The 14,654-nt window shown below is 35.3% G+C and overlaps 2 protein-coding genes across 5 annotated transcripts; one reads left to right on the forward strand and one right to left on the reverse strand.

Moving 5' to 3' along the window:
• Window positions 1-434: 434 nt before the first annotated feature.
• Window positions 435-2,721, reverse strand: LOC121795938 (acyl carrier protein 1, chloroplastic-like). Its single transcript, XM_042194619.1, has 4 exons — window positions 2,491-2,721; window positions 1,696-1,788; window positions 1,459-1,581; window positions 435-827 (listed from the first exon to the last, which is right to left on the reverse strand). The coding sequence occupies exons 1-4, from the start codon at window positions 2,554-2,556 to the stop codon at window positions 705-707; spliced, it is 405 nt and encodes a 134-aa protein (XP_042050553.1). The 5' UTR covers window positions 2,557-2,721; the 3' UTR covers window positions 435-704.
• Window positions 2,722-7,152: 4,431 nt separating this feature from the next.
• Window positions 7,153-14,059, forward strand: LOC121795922. 4 transcript variants are annotated; one of them, XM_042194593.1, is made up of 13 exons: window positions 7,154-7,287; window positions 7,450-7,518; window positions 8,664-8,776; window positions 9,431-9,517; window positions 9,724-9,770; window positions 10,496-10,553; window positions 10,798-10,911; window positions 10,999-11,118; window positions 11,554-11,662; window positions 12,138-12,208; window positions 12,587-12,792; window positions 12,990-13,173; window positions 13,766-14,059. In XM_042194593.1, exons 3-13 carry the CDS (start codon window positions 8,722-8,724, stop codon window positions 13,816-13,818), a joined length of 1,104 nt encoding a protein of 367 aa, XP_042050527.1. In that variant the 5' UTR covers window positions 7,154-7,287; window positions 7,450-7,518; window positions 8,664-8,721; the 3' UTR covers window positions 13,819-14,059. The 4 variants fall into 4 exon arrangements, with proteins under 4 accessions (XP_042050529.1, XP_042050527.1, XP_042050526.1 ...); XM_042194592.1 differs by having other exon boundaries at window positions 7,155-7,518; XM_042194594.1 differs by lacking the exons at window positions 7,154-7,287; window positions 7,450-7,518 and adding an exon at window positions 9,596-9,606 and having other exon boundaries at window positions 8,744-8,776.
• The last annotated feature ends 595 nt before the right edge of the window (window positions 14,060-14,654 follow it).

Genomic DNA, 14,654 nt, shown 5'->3' on the forward strand with positions numbered 1-14,654 from the left:
TTACTAACATTTTTAAAGGCTTATATCTGTGATGTCATTTTTGAAATTTTGTCTCCATATTGCGTTTGTTACTCCTAATATTTAGACATCTAAGAGTGCTTTCATTTCGGTTCACATCAATGTCCCAGCATATTTTTGTGTCTCACCATCAAATTCATTACTTTTTATCGGATCTATTTTAAAATTAAAATATAACGGATCATACATAGCATATAAATATATATAAACAAATGTTGATATTAATAAAATTAATCACATGAAACTGAAGTTGAAGAAAATGTAAATACTAGTAGCTTTGAATAAAAACCTATTGATTGGATGAGAAACAACTTTTTGAGTGAAAAAATATTCTCTTTTGCAAACCATAAACTTTAATAAGTGAAATTAGGACCTGCACATATATAAATGAAACAATTTTTTCTGCAAACTAGAACAACACATCAATAAAGCTAATTATTTGAAACTCAATTCATAGTTTCATCAGAAATTTTAGACCCATACATGATTTACAGTCGGACACCAATCCTTGATACATAAGGTAGGAAGAGAAAAGAGAAATTCAATCAAAAATAAATACTAGAATCCAAACAACAAAGACATACTACATACTTCAAACATAAACAAAAATACCAGCACCAAGAACTCAAGGTGAGGGCTTGTCGTCGGATTGCAGCAACAAACATTCATTGAAATTATATGGTTCTTCATTTCTTTTCCAAGAGCTCCTCAATGAGATCAGCTGCTTCTTGAACAGTGCTGATGCTCTGGGCGCTCTCTTCCTCCACACAGATTCCAAACTCCTCCTCGAGTCCCATCACAATCTCAACCTGAACGGACATGTGAACAATTATTCGAAAAGATATTGATCTGTGTTTTATAAAGGAAAAGTGTACAAATAGATAAACAATATTTTCATTTTCCCATTCTTCCATGTAATTTTACTGAGGAATATATAGTAGATTAGTACTATATAACATAGACATTGCAAATGAATAAATGTAGAAAGTAAGAAGATCTATTCATTTTACTATTATTGCTCAAGCAATCAGAAAGGAAGAATGTGATTTGAAAAACAGGGAATTCCCATAAACAAAATTAGATGGTAGAAAAATTGATGCAACAATTCATGTATCAAATAAAGAAGTAGTAAAAGATATCTCTGTACACAATGAATTTAATGACAAATGCAGTTCACATAACATACTGAAGAATGATAATCAACTGAAGAAGTAAAAGATATCTCTATACACAATAACTAAAAACTTATCAAATGCCAAATCATCTATGGGATCAAGGAATGTAGGTAGGCAAAATGCTTAGCAATAGCTAAAAGTGAAACAGAAAAGGTTTTCTTGTTATCCAATATAGTACAAAAAAGTGGCATAACCCGAAGAAAATAGGAAGCAACAAACACTTCATAACACCCATAGTTTTAACTTGTAACTGATGAGACTTTACCGTGTCAAGAGAGTCAGCACCGAGTACAGAAAATTTTGACTCTCCACAGACATCACGATCTTCAGGAAGAGCCAGCTGTTTCCTCACTATGTCTACTACTTTCTTTACGGTCTCTGGTTTGGCCTGCGCCATAGAACCATCCAAAATTATATGTAATATCATCAAGCTTGGCTACAAACAGACGCTAAGAAAAAGCAGATATGTCTAGAAGCAATAGACGACAATAAAAATACTTACTGCACAGGTAATACGGAAGCGAAGAACAGGCAATCTGCGAGATTGGGAACCATTCCCGGTGAATGACAGTGATGCCTTCTTCAGATTTGAAACCTGCAGAAAATGCAACAAAATCAGGGGAAATCGAGATTCAATTCCCGTACAGGAACAAGCAAACTAATTGAAAGAAATAATTGAACTCGACATTCTTTTGTTAAATATATATTCATAATTATTGTAAAAGTTTGTAAAAGCTGCTCAAAGTTATATCAGAAAATAATTCTAGAAAGTTTAAACAAGCAACAAGAACAAAACACACACATGCACTCAAACAATAGGCATCTAAGTCAAAATCCTAAATATAATTAGAAAAATTAGAAGATTATTAGAAATTGATACAGATAATCAATTTTGCACATCTTCAAGCTAAAAAGTAGATCTGAAGGCCAAAGTCAAGAAGCTTAAACCTCTTTCTTAAAAATACTTCTGTCTAACCTATAAACCAAAAGATAGTAAAGGCAAAAGAAAAGGCGATGGATCAATCAAGTTAACACTAAAACGGTCAATATCAAACTCATTATAAAGATCCATTTTTTCACAACAATACTCAACGATGTCATACTATTCGTTGCAAATTTGCAATAACTCTGGTAATAGGCACAGATCAGATTTTGTCGCTGCAAGATCTCATATATTCCTAGCACATATCACCAATAAAAAAATAACCATAGGTTACAAAATTCAACCAATTAACAAAAGCATAGAAAAAAACATCACAAAAACTCGTACAAACAATAGAATCGATGAGAATATAACCTGATTTTGCTTGATTAAGCAAGAAACCGATGAGAACTTAACACTGGAAGCAGTAACAGATGCCATTTTTTATGGGATCAAAGAGAATGGATCTGAAAATTTGAGGAAAAAGAAAAGGGGTGGCGAAGAGTGTGAAGAGCGAGATTATAAATGTGTATATATAGTATAGTGATTAATACTACTATACAGTAGTGAAGTTATATCAGCTGGCTTTGTATTTGTGCTTCTTCGATTGTATCGATATGGGCTTTGTTTGGTTGTTGGGTTTTAGGTTGGAATTAGTATTTTTGTTTCACCCGTCATGCAGAAATTTATAAGCATAGGTTTGAATTTAAAATTTTTACTACTATAGATTTTTGAAGATGTTGTTTAGTATGTTAAGTTAAGAGGAAAAATGTATTTTTACTACTCTCTATCGTGACACATTTTTGGTTGGCACAGGTTTTATGGTAATGATTAAATGAAGACATAATAAAGTATGAATGGAAAAAAAATAAGTGAGAAGATAAACAAGAGAGAGATAAAGTGTTGTTTTTTTCTTATAAAATGAAATGTCTCAGTTATAGTGAGACGATCCTTATAGTGGAACGAAAGGAGTATAAAGTAACAGAACTTTTTCTAAATAATGTTACATTTTTGCGGAACAAATTAGGTTGGAAAGTGTGACATTCACAGGAAGTAGTAGTGGATGCCATGTGGACGAAAGATGGCATGTTATTTCACTGTAAATTAACATGTCATCGTTTTGAATTTTTGATACCTATAAAATCGATATGGACGATGTTAATTCTTTTGTTTAAACGACTATCTTTACTAGGAGAATATATACAACTAATACACTAGGAATAAAATTGTAACATTGACACCTAATTTCGAGAAGTTTAAAGGGAGATGTATACGTTGGTGACATAATGTGTATTTCAATAAAAAAACTTTGTATACCCATGAGTCGTTTTATAGTAGAGTATTCAAAATTTCTCACAACTCAAGTGTTTGTGTGAGAATTTATGAAAATACATTTCACCATTTAAATAAGAGCTAAATAACAATAGCAAGATACTCCTTATGTTTGTGAAGGTGCTCGTGCATTGCTGATTATATCTAGGATTACAAATCATGTGGATTATGTTATTATCATGTCAATTTAATAACAATTCACCTAATTAGCTTAATTTGAACCTGAGTTTTAAATATTTTTTAAAAATTAGAATACAAGCTGAGCCTTCTACCCTCACACAACATGAACTCATTAGTTACACAATATAATACTCCCTCCATCCGTGATTAAATGTCACATATTTGATCGGCACGGATTTTAAGAAATTGTTTGGTTTTACGTAGTAAAGTGGGTAGAAAAGTTAGAGGAATGTGAGACTTACTTTTATATATTGGTTTTATAATAAAATGTGAGTGAAATGAGTTAGTGGAATGTAGGTTCTACTTACCAAATATAATAAAAGTGAAATTGAACAGTTATTGGCAGACGGACGAAAAAGGAAAAATGGAATATTTAATGGTGAACGGAGGGAGTATGGGTTAAACCATTGTTTTTCTTCATTCTTACAAACATTATTGCTCATAGTGAAAATTACTTACTAAAACAAAAAATATAAATAAAATATGTACAATATAACATTATCTAATAAAAATATATTTAAAACGTGTCATTCAATAAGCATGCCATTCTATGATACAAACATGTCATTCGATGTATAACTGTGTTATTATGTAGCAATATTGCAGTGCATAACTAAAATATCTTTATGTTGGATGAGTCTAGTTTGATAATATCTTGAAGAGGTGTTCGAAAAAGTTTTACTATTATTCAAAACTCTACCGGTTTAAATTTATTTCATAATAATAAATAAAGGTTTTTAACTAGGCAACATTTGAAAAAAAATATTAATTAATTTAAATCAAATCTTAGACTTAAATTAATAAATGAATATCTACGTCTTAAACACGGAAAATATTAGATGAAAGAGGAAAGCCCAGATTACTCGTAAATTGAAATTGGACGAACTGTCAATATTATTTTATTGTAGTAGCTGATGATAATATATTGTTGAACTTGTATAAAATTGAGGCCCCATTTAGTTAGTAAAATACCAACAGACTTGACCCATGTCCAACCTCCATGGATCCTTAATCTAACACACTATAACTCTATATAAAGGAGACTAAACATGAGATAGATTAGTGGTGGACGAAAATTCAGTTCTTCATATAACCGAAGTTCTTTTTTTTTCTAGTTAAATCGTTTTGATTCTGACAAGTTTTGCCCGTCCAAATATCATAATCAGAGTTCAGAAAACAAATTAGATGATTCGTGGTTGAGTACTTAAGTTTTAATTACTTTAACAAGAATTAGTTGAATGCAATTAATTATTTAACATGTGCATCAACTAATCACGTAATCGGTCAAATAGATTTGTTAGTCTAATTTATTTATGTCTACAAGTCTTCTACTCGGCACTAAAACCCCAACACGTTCATCAACCAGCAACAAGGATCATATCAAGAACAAAGTATAAAAGGGAGAAGAGAAGGAGAGCGAGTTAGACAGATAGTGAGTTGATCATCGAAACTTCATGCTAGAGCTAGCTAGTCTTGAGAATAATTAATCTATTTGAGTTCATTTATTGTAGCTCGTTATTGTCTATTGATTTAAAATATGAGTTTTAGAGCATCCACAACTGTGCTCTTGCCAGCGGCACGGTTGTGGCCCGGCCCCACTTTTTCTGCCTACTATCTGGCAAGAGCACAACACCCACAGCTGTGCTCTTCCGCAAGGACGAGCACAATTAATTTAAAATTAAATTAAACAAAAACATTTCCATAATACTAAAATTCATTAAAAATCACAATAAATATTACAAATTACAAATAAAATAAAAAAGACATAATTAAAATCCTAAAAATTAAAAATTACATAATTAAAATACTAAAAATTAAAAATTACATAATTACACTCCTCAAAATTAAAAATTACATAATTATTGGCTAATATTACCCGAGGAAGACTACTCATCCGGCGACACTAACCCCAATTGTTTTTGGAGACCCAATATCATGGTCTCGTGCGTTTGAAGTTGCATGGGGTCATAGTTGACCAATCGGTGATATTGAATTGGTGTAAGAGCATTCACAACGAGTTGTTCGGGGGTGGAGGTGGCACATAAGGAGCGGGTTCGGGAGCAGGGGCAGATGGAGTCGCAGCGCGACGGCGGTCGGCCGCCGCCTTTTTCCTTTCTTGCGGTCGGCGTCGGGAACCGCTTGGTTCGGCGTCGGATAGAGATACCGACCTTGACCGTTTGGAGGAGCCGTCAGAGGAGGATATTACGTCTCCCATATACTTCGGGTGGAACCACGTTTCCTGCCAAACGTTGAGGTACTTGAACGACTTGCCGTTCATGGATTGGTAGGTGCTCAGCGCGGCAGTGATGATGTCGACCTCGCTCCGGCCGCTCCCGACATTCCGCGTCTCCTGGAGGAAATAGCCATTGAACTTGCCAATTTCTTCGTTGGCTCGGCCGATGCAGTTGCGCACCATACTCTCGTTGCACTCGATCGTTCCCGGCGGCCGGTTTGCATTGTACCGGTGAGAGACGCGCCACCAAAAGTGATCGTCGGATTGGTTCGTGCCAACCGCCGCATCTTCGGAGATTTCGAAGTACGCCTTGAACAATTTATCCATCTCCGCCGGAGTGTACGGTGTCCGGACACCGCTACGAGTAGGAGCCGACGGAGTTTGGGAGAGGGCGGTCGGCTTAGGCTCCGGTGTCCACCCGTATCGCCATTGGGAGGCACCTTTGTCGTCGATAAGGTATGGCCGGTAGCCACCCGGAACGACCGAATCTTGGGTTTGAGGAGGGACCGAATATTCCATTTTCGGACTAGGAAACGGTTGTCCACCAAACCATTCGGGGTTCCAACTGTGAGAGGGGTGGTGGTCATCGCCTTGGCCGGACATTGTTATGTTGTAGGGTATGAGAGAATGAAGATGAAAATGGATATGAGAGAATGAAGATGAGAATGGATATTGGAGAATGAAGATGAGAATTGTGTAGTTTGATGTGAATTTTTGGGTGTGAAAGCGGGGGTATTTATAGATGAAAGTGTGTATTTTTGGGGGAAAAAAATTAAAAAAAAATTAAAAAGGGTAAAAAACGGTAATAAACTGATATTTTTTTTGGGAAGTGAATTTTTTTTTAATTTTTATCGGTTTTTTTAATTAAAAACCGATTTTAAATAAAAAAACATTTAAAGGCAACGGCTATGCCGATGCCCAATCCCCCAACGCCACGTGTCATGCTCGCTGGCGCGAGCGCAGCGGCGGCGAGACACCACCGTGCCAGCGGCGCAAACGAACGCCGGTGCTTCCGTCACCGTTATGGATGCTCTTAGTTTTTTGTCCGTGGATGTAAATCAAATGATTAATCTCGATCGAACCACATTAATTATGCGTCATTCTTAGTTTTGTTTTTATTAAAACGTTTATTTCTTAAATTTCGTGCAAAAAAAATACGTTAATTAAAAAAACGAATGAAGTACATAGTACGGATTTTTATCGAGATAGACTTTAACAAAATACTTACTTAACGAAAAAAGAATAAGAATTTCAAAACAATTTTTGTGAGCCGTCTCAAAACCAATTATTGCTACAGGGTATGTTTCCAATCTTTGCGATGTACACGACTTTATTTAAACATAAGGCACTGCAGAGAATCGAAGCAAACGGAACTGCAGAGTTTCGTACAGTCGTTCCATCTCCCACTCTAAAATCTACATACAAGAGTGAGAAATTCAATTATTTATATGCATAATTTCTCAGTACTAATATTTTATTTTTTTCGGAGAGAGAAATTTCTCGATTAAAATTATCAGAATTTTCGGGTTTCAGCATTACAATTTTTCTTGATCATGATGAGAACAGCTCCAATTTCAAATTTGTTTCAGAGTTTTCGAATGATTCGGTGAAAAATACTTTTCGGAGAAAAAAAATTGGAATCAGGAATTTGAAGCGAGGTAATGCCGCTTCTAATTTTGAAGTTTTGATTTTCGTATGTACCTTTTCTCCTTGACGATATGAAATCCCGAAATGCAAGTATTTCTTCACGTTTTTGATTCAGTTTTCTGTATTTTCTTGATATAATGACAACCTCGGTTGTGTTTTGCCTAGAGCGAAGTGTAAGGCATTGTGCATGTGAAGATAGGTTTGTTTGGAGGTACATTGTGTTGCTGACGTTTCATCGTGCTTGAGCTGGGGAATTAAGATCATGAGTAATTTCGTTTAATGATATTTTTTTTGTATAATACTACATTTTTAATAAGAAAATTGGGGTGTTGTTGATTAGAGTTTATAAAATGTCTGCGAAACTTAATTCCGTAAGTTTTTTATAATGGGCAAACAGTTTTTTAGGCGCTCACCTTCCTCTTTAGTTCATGTGCCATGATCTATTTTATTGCTGTTGTTTTTCCTGTTGTAAAAGGTACATTCGAGTTCAGTAATGTATGAGAAATAGTATGCTCGTATAACAGTGTAAACTGTGAATTTAGATTTTTAGTTGCCTGTTTGAACTTTCACTTGCCCTTTTAGTTAGTGTGGCATAGTAGTTATTTTATTGCTTTTATTTCCTGGATAAGGATATAGTATTTGTTTCTCATGGTAGTCTGGTGCTACATGATGGTAGTTTTTGGATAACCTTGACGGCCCGACCTTGATTGAGTTATTTTTTTCTCAATATATACTCTCCCATCCTGGTATTGGATTTGGAAGTATCATGCTTAGTCAGTTTGCTGGTTGAGTTGATATCAAATTGTTATGGACACCAATTCCAGCATGCAGTCAAGTTGATGTTATTTTTTCGCATAAAAGTGCATATGATTTGTGAAATTGGTACATTTTACAAAATTGACCTTCTCATGCAATCAAGTTGATGTCATGGCTCTCCGGATTTTAGATTTTTTAGGTTCTAGTCATAGTAAAGAATCGGATGCTTATATTATTATTTGTAGTTGGAAGGCAATAGTAAGGGTTGAAAATGTGACTTGCACTTATTGGTTGTCTTGCTTTTATGTTGAGTGAATATTTGACATCAGTTAAGCATATGATTTCTATTTTCTTCTTTTGGTCCTTCAAGGCTTCAACTTCGATGTTCTCTAACTTGCAGCTTGTTGGGGTACATGTTTCCCCCTATTTGATGGTAATGCTCTATTTGGAGTGGGAGAATGACAGCCTTGGCGAGGCTTGTGGATGCTGGAAGTGTCTCAAGAGCTGCAACAGGTAATGGTTGTTGACACTCCTATCACCAATTGGTTTTAGGATGGAACCCTATGACTTTCTATATGTGTATATAAATATAACTAGATAATATGGTCTCTGATTTATCCGATTGTAGGCTTGCAAATGTAATGTTTTTAGTCTAAATCCCATGTTCAATGAAATGATTGGAAGTAGATCTGACAGGGATACATGGTAAAATGTGATTTTAACCTAGGTACTGAATAAGTACTGTGAGTGAGAGTACTCAACTGGAGGAGTTATGGGTCTCTTCATTTTTCATTATTCCTCAGCTTGGCAGCATATAATAGCGTTTTTATTTGGTCCTTTATCATTTAAAAGGTCATCGCAATCTTTGTTAGTCTATGCATCATCCGACTAAACCCTCTTGGGGAAGTGCAACATAATTATTTATTTCATGTCATGTTGCCATGTTTTGATCTTCTCTCTTCCATCTGTTGCATGCACAAACTCTCTTATTTCCTATGTTTTGTTATGCATGTACAATTTGCTTGACCTAATTATCAGTAACTGAACCGCAAGCTTCTGTTATACACTTATTATTTTACTATGTTATTTTATGTTTTGTCTAGCTAGGAAAGACTGTGAAGTATGATATTAAAGAGCAACTTCTGCTCCATTCTTTCTCTTTTACAGAGGAAGTTAGCTCCCAAAAGTTGGCTGCACAATCCATAGGTAGAGAATTACGAGATGCAGATGAAGCAAATTTGATTGATGAAGAAGGTATATATCCATTTGTGTCTAAAGTATAGATGTCAATTATTTTTGTAAGGTCCCTTAATACAGTCCGAGTTATGGCAGGTCGCATGAAGGTGCTACTCTTTTCCATGCGCTGGCATAATTGTGTTGCACTATCTTATCCTAGGATCCTTTATGTACAATTTTGGCTTCTGATTCTTCAATGTTGTTCTGGTTGATTTCTCTTGTAGATATGCGTATTTTTGGTTTGAGACCAATGACAGATCCTTTGGATTTGGTAAGTCTTGGTAACTCGATAGTATTTATCTTCGAATTCTACTTGTATAGCATTACAGTGTTATACTTACAGATGGTATAAGCTCTATTATTACGTTGATGATATTGGCCCACATTTGCTAGAGCCGTCAATGAAAATTTAACTGTAGAAATTTAATTATTCATACTCCGAATAATTAGAGAAGAAGAAAAGGTAGTGCAAAGGTGTGAAGTACATTATGTGGCCTATGGACTTTTATGGTTTATGGAAACACCCAATACATCAACCAATTATTAAAAAAATGGTTTTGGAAGACAGTTAATATACTGTACAGTAACCGCTCATCGCAGTAATATTGGTTAAAAAACAAAGTCCAAGCCCTTACAACGGTGAAAGGGCCCGCCTTGTTTACCGGCAAACTGGAATCACATGAATTATTATGACAAGATTTGTTCAAAATCATATGGCATGTAACTTAATTTGCATGGTTACTCCCAGTAAAGTAGAAAATTCAAATAATTGTGCTCGAGGTCTATAAAGTGAGTTTACATAAAATTAAGTGAATGGATTCATTCTGCTCCTATCTTGAAGATGTTTGTCATATTAAATTAATGATTTATGCTGTACAATTAAATATTTGCCTTATGAAAATAAATATGGAAAATCATTTACTGATTATGAATACTGCTGCTATCCATTAGATCTTCATCTCTAACAATCCCATTGTGTTTCTATTTGTATTGGAGGTATGCTGCAATGCTTGCAAGAAGCCAATCAAGGCCAGTCATTATGCTACGCATGCAGGTTATTTGTAGTTTTTGTTGTACATTGGTATTGTTAATTATGACTTTCAACAGTTGAATGTGAAATGTTGTTTCTCATCTTTCAAGTATCGATGTTGTTTTTTTCACTAAAATGCAACAGTATCACCTAATTTGATGTATGCTTAGCCAGCACTTTATTATTGATGATGGCTTTTTCAGTAAAATGCTTTTCTGTTGTCATATTTTCCATAACCTATCGAACTTATTGTTTTCTGTCTTTGCAGAGCTCTGTAAGTCTCTAGGTTCTAGAGCGGAAATCAATGTGGAACTCAATGGCCCTACAGTGACTAAGAAACCTCCAAGGAAGGAGAGGAAAAAGTCACAGATTACTCAAAGCAGTATCCTTTTGGCTTAAATGGCCCATTTTGCTAGTTTTTTTGTTTTGTTGTACTCAGCAAAGCTTAGTTTTCTTAACCTCTTAACAGAAAAGGCCAAATCACTCAGAGAGTCCAAAAAAATTGATTCTGTAGACTCTGGCGATCTAGCTGCACCAGGACGTCGTATAGATGGGAATATTCAAATGAGTCTCTTGCCTGAAGCTCGACGTACTGTTCTGATTTTCTTTTCACGTTTTGGCCATTTTCTGTTGTTATATAATCGATCATGTACATAAGGGGTTGTTTGGTTGGCAAGATTATATCTCATGATTAAATATGTACTATTATGTTTGGTTTATGAGATTGAATCTCACAACTTAATCCTAGATGGATAATTATGTGATAATTAGTCATAGTCACCCCCTCTAACTAAAATAACCTCACAACTTAATCCTAGATGAATTATCTTATGATAATTAATCATGGCAACCGAACAACACCTAAGTTTAGCTAGTCAGTCTTCAAGTGGAATGTCAAACACCTTCTTTTTGCACTGCAATTTATGTGTAGTAGATACTGGATAGTATGCTGAAGTATGCTTATATCCTTGAGCACTTGGATTGTTTGTTCCCATCCATGATATCGTATGGCTCTTTATTGCAGGAGAAACACATTTGAACTCAACCAACAAAATTAATGGTTCAACAGTGAACCCTTACAGCGTGGACTGTTTCAAAGATGTAACCAAATACTCATCGAAACCGCTAAAAAGGTACGTGACTCACAATGGTTGTGCCTATTGTAAAGTCTTTTTCTATCCTGTCATTTCATTTGTTTGCTTGCATTGCAACTCCTATTCTGCTCCTGATATTCAAAAGTTGGGTTGCCTGGAGCTTTTGCTGTCTTATCATTTCTTAACAGAAATCACTAACAATAACTTCATGATTTAAATTCTTGGCTGATAAATTCCAAAATCATATATTTGTGTCATTAAGATGGATGATTCTCACACTTACTTGGTTGGATATTAGCTTCATTGGTCATTATATGGTATCGTAATAAATTCGATAACTTATGCTGCATATGAAATGATAAATATACATGTGACAAAATAGATAGCTTATAATGTTACTTCTAACTCAAGGAATCACCGAGTAATTTTGATGTGTTTGTGTCCTTAGCAATACATAGTTTTCTGCTCACATCTTTAATCAAATGGTTAGGATTATTTTGTTTCTGTAATGTAGGACATCAACTGAGAATCCATCAAATCAAGGTACCCAGAATTTGTGCAAGCCAGCTGCCGAGGTTCTTCCATGTAAGTTCACTCAGTCATTGACGTTACTAATTTGGCATGTAATCAAGTCTTCCTATTCTTTGGAACATGTCTTGTTTTGTCATGAGATTCATGAAAAATAAATTCTACAATTGGGTGTTGTTAATCTATGTAGAGAAGTATTACGTTTTGAGATAACATATTGCGAATTCAAAATTCTGAATCCTTCACCAATAACTGTTCTAAGCAAAGTGGTCTTGATCCCTTTCTGTCCTAAATAGTCTCTTACCTGGTTGAACTACTGGTCTCTAACTGCCTCATTTACTCATGACATGGATAAATAAAGATTCTCCTGCATATCCTCCTAGTCATCCTTAATTTCTCAGAAGTTGATGTTGGTAATACGTGTGACAATCTTAGATGTACCAGCTCCCCTTGCGACCAAAATATACTATTCCCAAAGAAATCATAATCTCCGAAGAGCCATTTCTCACATGTTCTTTGAGGAACCAGACAAACAATTGAGCAATGAGGTTCCATCTTCAGAAGATTATCAAGTAAATGCTACTCTCGGACAAACTTCATATCCTGGAACTTTTTGCAATGAACAAGTTGCACCTCAGCAGGTTACTGTGTCTGCCTCTCATTTATTTTTGACATTCATGAGGTACCAGGTGCTATAGTTAATGTTCTCGCTCATGATATACATGTTAACTGATGGAAGCAAATATTTATCCTTGTAGAAGTTCTAAAGATGGGTACGTGTTACTGGAACATGAATTAGTGGGAACAAGAACCTAAACTTAATTCTTTGTTGGCACAGAGAGACAACAAAATTTTGCTCTTTGCTCGAACTCCTGACCACGTTCTTTCAGCAAGGTCAAACTTTTACATGGGCGAGTCAGGAGCATTTGAACCATCCATGACCTCAGCTGCTCAACTCCCTGTGAATAATACTCTAGGACCTCATTGCATAGTGAATTCGTATTCATTTTCTGACAAACCTGGTAAGCTCTTTTCTGTAGTTTCTGGTTTGTGCTTTCTGAACTGCCAAATGGTACCTTCTTTTCAGCTTTTAAATTTTGACAATTTCAATGTTACTAGGAGTTTGTTTTGATTAATAGTAAGAATTAGTATTTGTTTCAAAAGCAGGGAAGAGCACTTCTAGATGTCAAATTTTATCTGGTGAAGTTTATTAGAAGAAATGTTTTTGTGAGTAATTATAAGTGTCTATTTCATAAATGGAGTCGTCAAATGTCTATGGGTGGCAGTTTTGTTCTCAATATATTCTCTTACATTTTCATACAAACAAGGAACTGAATCTGGAGTACAAAATTGCAATTTTAGGTCTTCACCTCAAAAAATTGAGTTTTGACTCCATGAAGTGTATAAGCTTCAACAATCAATGTTCCATACTGACAGTCACAGAAATCTTCTAATTTGTGTATCTGGTCTTTATCTGTATGGGTTATTCTTCATCGTTCAGATACGTGGTGAACTGCCACCTATCTTATGAATATGATTTAGTAGCTTCCCTCGTTCTTTTTGCATGCTAAATTTCGTGCAATATTGAAGCACTCCAAATATTTGATTTTGCAGGAAACTCTCTAGTTACTCTCCAGCAAGGCAGTGAAAGTGTTCCCGTTGTATAGGACTTCTTGTGGAGAACTTTGCTCAGCACAGCTGTTAGTTATTCTTTTTGCTCTAACCGATGACTTGAAAAAGAAAAAAGAAAAGATGCACAGTTTCAAGACCAGTGTACAGGTTGGTCATAACAATTTCAATACTCTCATGTTGATACAAAGACAATAGTATGGGATCATTAGTCACTTAAAAAGTAGTCGAACCAATCATCTGTTTGCTTTCGTAGCCAACATTTTCTCATTGGTATCACACATCATTGCTGATGATCCAAACACACACACACACGTGCGGAGAGAGTGGTTCTCACTGAGTGCTTCGTCGGTTGGAGACACACGGTGATTTTAGTTCCACTAGGGCATCTGTTTAATCATTCCCACCTAAAATGCATTCTGGTGCTCATACTCAGTGATGAAGCTAACATTTTCGTGGCCGTTTCTTAAAATCCTACTTGCATGATAGAAGCTTATAATCGTTGGGTATATATTAAAAACTTTTAAACTTAATTTTTCTTAAAATTTAAACTTTCACATTTAAGAAAAAGGAAATGTCACGCGTCGTCCTACGCAATCCATGCTCATGGTCTTAAGGTGTTGTAGGGATTGGATGGGGGCAAGGCAACACGGCCTTGTATTATGTGAGTGGTGACAGCTACCTGTCCTAACATGCTAAAGAGAGATAAGGGTAGAATCATTAGTTGCATCAAACGTGGGTCATAAGGCCATCCACAACGCTGTCTCTATACCGTCTCTTAAACCGTCTCTTAACTACTATTTGAGCACTATTTGAGGGCCCCACTGTTCTTTTTTCCTTCATCTCTTAACTAAGAGACGGAACCTGCAACGCT

Source organism: Salvia splendens, chromosome 3 (genome assembly GCF_004379255.2).
Source record: "Salvia splendens isolate huo1 chromosome 3, SspV2, whole genome shotgun sequence".
NCBI classification, from domain to species: Eukaryota; Viridiplantae; Streptophyta; class Magnoliopsida; order Lamiales; family Lamiaceae; genus Salvia; species Salvia splendens.